The 9,628-nt window shown below is 32.7% G+C and overlaps 2 protein-coding genes across 2 annotated transcripts; both read left to right on the top strand.

Moving 5' to 3' along the window:
* Window positions 1-1,267: 1,267 nt before the first annotated feature.
* FOMMEDRAFT_156750 (uncharacterized protein) lies at window positions 1,268-2,134 on the top strand (the record flags this gene model as incomplete). The annotated part of the gene is made up of 1 exon (XM_007267000.1): window positions 1,268-2,134. The coding sequence occupies one exon, from the start codon at window positions 1,268-1,270 to the stop codon at window positions 2,132-2,134; it is 867 nt and encodes a 288-aa protein (XP_007267062.1).
* A 740-nt stretch (window positions 2,135-2,874) lies between these two features.
* FOMMEDRAFT_156751 (uncharacterized protein) lies at window positions 2,875-3,170 on the top strand (the record flags this gene model as incomplete). Its single annotated transcript, XM_007267001.1, has 2 exons — window positions 2,875-3,103; window positions 3,154-3,170. 2 exons carry the CDS (start codon window positions 2,875-2,877, stop codon window positions 3,168-3,170), a joined length of 246 nt encoding a protein of 81 aa, XP_007267063.1.
* Between the last annotated feature and the right edge of the window lie 6,458 nt (window positions 3,171-9,628).

Genomic DNA, 9,628 nt, shown 5'->3' on the forward strand with positions numbered 1-9,628 from the left:
GCCTACTAGCACTTGCAGCACTGTAGCTGCAAATATAGAGGTAACACAAAATTGGGTGTTACAGGTCTAGAAGGACCCGAAGTACAGTAGGATTCTACAGTGTACTGTAATTACACTTACATCAGGAAAAAGGGATCCTGCACCAATAATTCTACACATTCACATACTTCTTCCTGCTCTTCAGCACAAGCAACAATCAATGACTGCACGCCCACAACAATGTCCATGTCTAGCATCAGGAAAAACGCAAAATTATTATAAGATCTTATAACTCTTATAAAGTGTAATATGTTTAATATATAGAATATATAGTAATTATCTGTATTTAACTCTATTATAAAGTAAAAATCAGTCTTATATGTTCTTATAAAGGCTCTATCAGTATTATCAATTAATATAATACGGTAAATATATTTTAATAGTCTTATATGAAGAGTACATATCTTTTAATAGTTATATATAAAGAGTAAAAGTATTATAATAGTATTATATTTGAAGAGAAAGACTTATATCTATTATATAATATAATAATAAGACATTTTCTATACTTATAATCTGTATGAAAGTTTTATAAATGTTTATAATAAGTAGGAATTCTGTTTGTAAGATTACAAGCCTAATAAATATCTCTATTATTATTATAATAATCATTTTTCATAAAAGAACTGTTGATAAATGTGACTCAACTTATGTAATGCTCAAGTATCACATGGGATTTTGTACTTAAACATTTATGACGCATTTACACTCGTCACTCCTTGCCTCTGACTCTCACCATCTCCCATAACCCTCTGCCCTAGGCCTGCCACCATGTCGTCGCTTTTGTTCTCTCTAGTTCAGTCGACTCACTTGTGTCCTCCAGCACACTCTGGCTCTGTGCTTACCTCTCCAATCTGTCGTTGCAATGCCTGCGCTGACCCTTAGATCCTGCAACAATGCCACCCAGCTGACTACACCGTCCCCTCCCAGTTTCAACATAAAGCGTAAGCAGCCAATCCACTTCATAATAACCTGCACAATAGTTGCTCACCCCTTTCCTCCCAACCTTTTGTCCCCCTTTCATCCCTCCCACTCCTCGCTCCACTGCTTGCGTTGCCTTTCCTTCGTTGCCCTCCTTTTTTTACGCTCGCCTTCCTTTTTGCATTTGCATTCGCGCAGCCGCATTGTTGACCAATGCCGATCGACTTCTTGAATAATTACATGCTTTCAGCGTACTTCTTCCCGCTCTGCAGCGCAAGCAACAATCAACGAACACACGATCGCAACGATGTCCATGTGCGACCACTCCCAAGGCACAATCCTCTTTCCGACCCTTCGCACACTGTCCTTCCCCACCCACCATTTCATGCTTGACATCATCCTCGATGGACCCACACCACGTGCATTTACATTCCCCAGTGTCGTCCATGACACCATTTCGAATCACAGAAGCAGTGGCCCACCACTCACCCCTCCTGAGCCGAGTCCGTCCACACCTTCCACTTCACCCTCTCCCTTCGAGCCAGAACGTCCCAGAGATACTCCTTTACAGTCATCCACAACTACTACTCAGTTCACTGCACCTCCGATTGCGAGACGTAGTCAGAGCATGCAACGCGCACGTACACAGTTTCGTCTGCAGCCCAAATCAGCGGCTTTAACGCTCCGGATCTCAACCCTAGTGCACCACTCTTCCTTGCTGCACACCTTCGCGGTGCATCTATCTCTTCTTCTCTTCTCGTATCCGCCCACGCTAACGACCCTCTCCCCCCTAGCAAGTCACCCTCCAACCTGTCTCACAAGCGCAACGTCAACCTCCACAATCCATACAACCTCACGACGCTCACCGTACGCGCACGCAATTCAACTTGCAGGGCCGAGCGACGACCGAAGCGTAGTGACGAAGACTACATCAACCGGCCCAAAAACGCATTCATCCCCTTCCATCGTGAATGCCGTTTTGAAAAAGAAAGAGGTAGAGGCTGTAGCGGCTGCAGAAGGCGATCCTGTCACACGGCGTCAGCGTCAAGCAGACCTGTCCAAGACGATCTCAAATCGATGGTGTTTGCTTTCTGCAGAGGAACGTAAATACTGGGACGATCTTGCGAAGCAGTGGGAGAAGGGCACAAAGAGGTGTGGTCTTGAGCGTAATTAGTTCATTTTCTGTTAATATGTAGTTTTTGCGTGTATTAGCTACAAAACCAATATAATAAATTTGAATTAATATATTTATATTATAATTAATTGAAATATCAGATAAAGCTGGAAATAGACTATAATGTCATTATAATATGCTATTTGACTTATAGAAAATAATAAGTAAAATAACACCTTATCATTTGGGGAAAGCGGTATATTTGCTTATACATCTTATAATATGTATTTATCTTATACCTACATTATAATAACACATAATTCTCATTGCTTTCTGTAAGATTTATTGCTATTATTCAACCTTACTGTATCATTTACTGTAATATCAGCCGAGGGAAAGCGGTATATGACATTTTACATATTATTGGTATTTTACATATTATATACTCTTATAAGATTAAAAATGACTGGTGCCTTTTTCCCGATGCTATGTACAACCACTCCCAAGGCACAATCCCCTCTCCGACACCACACTCACTTTCCTTCCCCACCTACAATTTCATGCTTGACATCACCCTTGACGGGCCCACACTGCATGTATTTATTTTCCCCAGTGCCGTCTATGACACTGTTTCGAATAATGGAAGCAATGGCCAGTGGCCACTGCTCACCCTCCTGAGCTGAGTCCGTCCACATCTTCCACTTCATCCTCTCCCTTCGAGCCATCCCAGAGATACACCTTTATAATCCACAACTACTACTCAGTTCACTGCACCTCCTATTGCTCGTTGTAGTCAGAGCATGCAATGCACGCATACAAACACCTCTTCACCTGCTGCCCAAATCAGCTCGTTCACAGCTCCGGATCTCAACCTCGGTGCACCACTCACACTCGCTGTGTGCGTCCATCTCCTCAATATTAAACAGCAGGAATGTGCATTCATATTCTTCCTTCGTGAATGCTATTTGAAAAAGAACAAGGCAGAGGCCGTGGCAGCTGCAGCTGCACAGGGCGATGCTGTTGCACAGTGTCAGCGTCAAACCAACTTATCCAAATCACTTTGTACTATACTCTAATAGATAACTATGCTCAATAAAACTCTGTACTATATAGTTCAATAGATGACTATGTTCAATAAACCTCTGTGCTATAGTTCAATAGATAACTATGTTCAATAAACTCTGTACTATGGTTCAATAAATGACTATGTTCAATACACTTCTATACTATAGTTCAATAGATAACTATGTTCAATAAACTCTGTACTATGGTTCAATAAATGACTATGTTCAATACACTCCATACTATAGTTCAATAGATAGCTATATTCAATACGACTCTGTACTAATACTTCAATACATATCAATAAATTCCAATGTTACTATATATACTAATAAATAACTATTTCCAATATAACTTTATACTAATATTACATTATATATCAATACATTCCAATGTTATTATATATACCAATACATAACTATGTATAGCTATCACTACTCGAGCAATTTTGTGTTTTCCTGATGTAATAGAGTTTTGTTTATAAACTACTTAGTTCTAAGTCTTAAGTTAGGCTTTTCAAATTTAGTTACTATATTTTACAATTCCTAACATCCAGTCCCTCCTAAGTAATACTTTCTTAAACAGTATTACTATTATTGTAAAATACTTACTTTATAATTGATTAGGTTGAGTTTTAATTTTGGGTAGGATTTGTGTTCTTCCATCCTTCTTTCTCCTTTATTTTGTGTGTCCTTTACTAGTATCTTTTCCTTTAGATACTTTTCCTTTTTATAGTCTGCCTCTTTGTATTTTATATTAAAGTGAATATAATTGCCTTTTTCTTTTATTTCAGCTAATTTTTATAGCTTACTTTTATAGCTAAAAAGTAAGAGCCACACTTGTAAGTATAGTTTTCCTTTTAAAAGTTATAACTAGTTAACTTATTAAAAGGGCTTCTACCTTTACCTTAGTTACTATAATTCTACTTTTAGTGTCAGTCTACAATATAGACTAATGTGTCCTCTACCTCTTAGTTCTTCACTAGCTAGCTCTAGCTTGACTAGTATTCAGACTCTCTAACTGAAATAGTACACTCTAAAGGCTAAATTTAACTGGTAGGAAGTTATTCCCTCTTATTTATAGTTTCTAGTTTAATTACCCTCTTTAGTTTTACTTCTGTTCAGAAGGTATGTGTAGAGCACTTATTATATGTCATTTGTAGAGGAGACATATAATATACTAATACCCTTTTAATTCTTGTATTAGGAGTAATTTTCTGATTTACTCAAATCATATTATTATAATAGTCTAGTACCTTTAGACTTGTTATAAGAATAGTTTAATGTCTTGTTCAGGACATTACTCACTCAGTTAAGAGCTACTATACTATAATACTTTTTATTATAGGAATAGTTTACTGTCTTGTTCAGAACATTTGCTACAATTTCTCTTTGTAGGAATAGTTTATTATTATATTTAGAACATATACTATAATAATCTAGTACCTTTAGATGTATTGTAGGAACAGTTTAGAGTCCTATTCAGGACTTTTCTTCTATTATACCTTTATTCTATCTAGAGTCTGTTATCTCCTTCTAGAGGAGTTATTCCCTTTTTAATAGTTTCCCTTAAGAAGATCTTGTCTTCCTCACTTTTTACTTTTAAAAAGTAAGTACTCATAATTATTTCCTATGTTCTCCTTACCTATAGTTTGTTAACAGCTTCTGCCTGTTCATATCTATCTATGTACTTGTGTCTTATTTCTTTAATAAGAGCTCTTAATATTCTGTCTAGATTCAGAATATTGTTTATATCTTCTTAAGTAATTTGTAGTTGTATCTGTTGTTGTCTTATAAGTTGTTGTTCATCTTTCTATACTGTTCCTCACAATTAGTATGGTCCTCTTCTAATTGTAGTGTTTTTATATAGTATGTACTATAATCTTCTTCAGATTCTTCTACATTCTAAGTACCTTTTATTCTTTTCTTAGGTTACTATCTTTCATAACTGTTTGTTTGTCTCCTTTTTCTCTTTAGTACTGTTAAGGGTTGGTTTTCTGTAGTAGGTTTGTTGTTCAGCTGAATTCTTCCCAACCCTTCCCTAATTTCCTTTGTGCTTGAATCTGAAGCTAGAATACTAAAGTATTCTAAAGAGTCTAATTTCTTTTTCATCTAATCTTTCTAAATTTGTTCTTCTTATAGGATTTTGTCTCTTAAATCCTGTTCCTTAACTAGTATTCTTTTACTTATTAGTAAACCATACTCTAGTCTCTTTGTTAACTAGTTTTCTAAATGTGAAGGCTTTACTACTTTTAGATGATTAATGTAAAATTCTCTGATTAACTTTACTGAATTAGTTAATCCTTCTCTAAATAGTTCTCAAGTATTATCTATGTTTAGATAGTCTAACCATTTGATTAAATATTAATATTTGATCCTCCTTTTCCTACTATCTAGTATGTTTTCTACTGTGTATTCCTATTCCTTGTTTATTAACTCTAGGTCTGGATTAGTATACACTTGTCTTTCTAGATATTCCTTTTCTTTGTATAGTATTAATAATTCTAAGTAGAAAACTGAATGAATGTTTATCCCCTCTAGTAGTTTTAATTTGTAATTTACTACCCTCATTTGTTTTTCTATTTCAAATGGTCCTATATACTTATTTGCCAACTTTTTAGTTAGTACTACTAGATTTAAGTTTTTACTGTTTAGTAAAACTAAATCTCCTTCCTTTAATTCTAGAAGATTTCCTCTGTGTTTGTCAGTATACTTTTTCATTTGTTCCTGTGATTTCTCTATTACTTCTTTAGTATTTGATTGTACTATCTTTATCTCCTCTAGGTATTTATTTGCTTCCTCTACATTTGACATTTTATAATTGAAAGTCATGTTAGAATGCCTTCTATATATTAAGTAAAAAAAGTAAAAAGGTGTATGTTTAGTAGCAGAATGCTACTTATTATTATAAGCAAATTCTGCTGTTAGTATAAACTCTTTCTAATCTTCTTATCTGTAGTTAATATAATACTTTAGATATTGTTCTAATTCCTGATTTACTCTTTCTGTTTACTCATCTGTTTCTGAGTAATAAGTAGTTAATAATACTTGTTTAATACCTAGTTGTACACATATTTGTTTAGTAAAATTACTAGCAAATTGTGGTCCTCTGTCTGTAGTTATTTTCAAAGGTAGTCTATGTTTTAAGAAAACATGTTGTATAAATAAATTTGCTGTTTCTTTAGAATCTATTTCCTTTTTACAAGGAATAAAGATTCTCATCTTTAAAAATCTATCTACAATTATTAGTACTGAATCTTTACCAGTTTGTGTAACTGGTAGTCCTGTTATAAAATCTACTGTTACATGTTCCTAGGGTTCTGTTAGAATTTTTAATAGTTATAATAGTGGTTGTGTTTTTCCTCTCTTGTGTTTTGTCTTTTAATATATTATACAAGTATCTACATATTCTTTTATCTAGTTAGTTATTCCTAACTAGTAATATATTCTCCTAATTAATTCTAAAGTCTTTCTGAGTCCTGAATGTCTAGCTATAACACTATTATAATATTGTTAAATAATTCTGACTTTTTCTTCCTGTTTTTCTTCTCTTAGTAATAGTATTTTGTTACTATTATTAGTTCCTGAGTCTGTTTCTGTAGTTTCTTCTACTATTATTGTTTTAATCTGTATTTCTGACTCTTTGAACATTTCCTAAGGGAGTAATACAATTTCCTAATTATCTTTTTCTTCCAACTCATAGTCAGGTCTTCTAGAGAGTGTATCTGCTCTATTTTTCTTGCCTGCTCTGTATTTTATTTTGAAATTGTATCTGCTTAGTTCTAGTACCCATCTTACTTGTCTCCTATTTAACTACTTTTTGTTTTAAAAGGTTTTCAAATTAGATTAGTTAGTTATTATTCTAATTTGATGTTTAGCTCCTTCCAAATAATGTCTCCAGTTTACTAATACTTTCATAATAACATATAATTCCTTATCTAGTACTACATAATTTCTTTCCTGTTTACTAAAAGTTAAAGAGTAATAAGCTATAGGATGTAATTCTTTATCTTCTTGTTCTTGTAATAGTATTACTGAGTATACAAAATCTGATACATTAGTTTCTATTACAAACTGCTTCTTATGGTTTGGTCTTGCTAATATTGGTACCTTAGCAAATGCTTCTTTTATAGCTTTAAAAGAGGCTTCTTGAGTGTCTCTCTATGTTATAGTCCTTTTCTGTAAAAGTAAACTTGTTAATGGCTTTACTTTTGCAGAATAGTTTTCTACAAATTTCTTGTAGAAATTAAAGAATCCTAATAGTTTCCTAATATCTCTTTTTGTTTAAGGTTTAGACCATTCCTGTATAGCTTTGATCTTGTAAGGATCTACTTTTAGTCTATCTTGATTGACTACAAAACCTAAGTAGTCTAGTTCTTGTTTGTTAAAGAAGTACTTTTCTGGTTTACTATAAAAGTCTACTTTCCTTAACAATTGTAGCACCCTTTTAGTTAGCTTTAATAGCTCTTCTTGTGTCTGAGTATAGATAATAATATTATCTAAGTATATTACTATCTCTTTACCTATTAATTCTTTAAAGAGTTGATTCATAACTCTTTAAAATACTGTTAGTGTATTCATTATTCTAAATTGTATTACTAATAGTTCATATAGTCCTTTATATGTTCTAAAGGCTTGTAAGTATTCTTGTCCTTGTTTTATCCTAATGTTGTTATATTCACTTTTAAGGTTAAGAGTTGTAAACTATTTTACTTCCTTTAAATAGTCTAGTAATATGTGCATTATAAGTATAGGAAATGGATCAGGTTCTACTATCTGATTCAGTTTTCTATAGTCTATAACTATTCTTGCTCCTGAGTCCTTTTTCCCTACAAAGAATACTGGTGGTACAATTTTAGAATGACTTTCTCTAATGTATCCTTTCTTTAAGTTTTCCTGTATAAATTCCTCTACTACTTGTTCTACAGGAGTTAGAGAATATACTAGACACATTTTAAGTAATTCTACTCCTTCCTTTAATTTGATATTTATGTCCCATCTAGAATACTTTAGCAATCTTTCTACTTTATCTTTATCAAACCTATCTAAGTAATTCTATAATTCCTTTAGTACTAATTCCTTTTTGTTTCTTTCTAGACTTATTCCTAATCTGTTTAGTACTTTTTCTTTTTCTTGTAAAGCTTTCTGTACTATACTAGAGACCTTGTTTAACTGTTTTCTAAGCTTCTGTTCTTCATTAGTTTGATAAGATAATTTTTGTTAGAGTACTCCTAACTCCTCTTACTTATTAGTTTCTGTTAACTAACAAGATACTAGATTTATCCTCCTTACAGACAGTTCTAGAGTTTCTAACCTTCTTTTCTTTGTAAGTAGGGGTGTACTTCCTGTACTTTCTCCCCTTTTCCTTTTAACATATTCATTATATAATACAATACTTTGCATTTTCCTTTTTGTCTCCTATATTTGCTTTTCTCCTAGTCTTGTTCTATTTATTATGTTTAGGTCTGCAAATTTCTTGTCTACTCTATAGTTGATTACCTTTACTTCATACATGTTAAGAGGAGGTTCCTAATATTGAGGTACTCTTAGTAGTATTACTACTTCCTTAGAAATGGTTACTTTATCTAATAACCTAGTTATTTCCTCATTTGTATCTATGTCTTTGTCTAATGAATATAATCTCATACTAGATTCTGGTTGTATATTTAGTATATTTCCTGAAGGACTCTATTGTAATTCCTGTGTTGTTAAGCTTTTAATAAGTGTCACAAGTGTTAATACTAGAATAAGAGTTATAGAAGCTTTTCCTTTGCCTTTATCTTCTTTATTATTTGAAAACTATGTACTTTCTAATCTACTACTATCTGATTCTGATTCTGATAGTATAGGTGGTTTGTAGGATAACTTCTTTGTTTTGGTTTTCTTTATACTTCTAATTTGAGAGTATTCTTTTACCTTTTTCTCCCTGTTTTAGTTCCTTTTCTTTTCCTAATTTTTACCTAGTAGTTTAATCTTACTTGTACTACTTCTAACTTCTCCTGTTTGATAATTAAACAAAGGCTTTACTTTGTTTAAGTAGTCAGATCCTAATAAACACTTATTATTATAAGTATTTATTATTGTAAATTTGAACCATCTATTACTAATTCTAGTATTTAACTATACCTAAGTATTATACTTTTATCCCCCTTTATTAATTGTACTATTAGCATTTCTAACAATTACTCTAGGTTTGTCATTTTTTATGAGTTTTAACTTGAGAGCTTTAACTATTTTTGGTAATAAAGTACTTAATCCTACACTTGAGTCAAACATAGTCTTAATTGTTACTTACTGTCCTTTATAGTATATGACAAAAGTATTACACAGGTGAAAAAAAATATATAACTTCCCCAAAACGCAATAATATTACACTCTGTAAATTGGTACTTGTAGTCTAGCATTTTATGAATACAACACTCTATAGAGCATTAAATTCCTTTCAAAAATGAGTGAAAGCAGAGAAGAATACAAAAAAGGTCATTTTCAACTT

This window comes from Fomitiporia mediterranea (assembly GCF_000271605.1).
Source record: "Fomitiporia mediterranea MF3/22 unplaced genomic scaffold FOMMEscaffold_6, whole genome shotgun sequence".
Classification (NCBI taxonomy): Eukaryota; Fungi; Basidiomycota; class Agaricomycetes; order Hymenochaetales; family Hymenochaetaceae; genus Fomitiporia; species Fomitiporia mediterranea.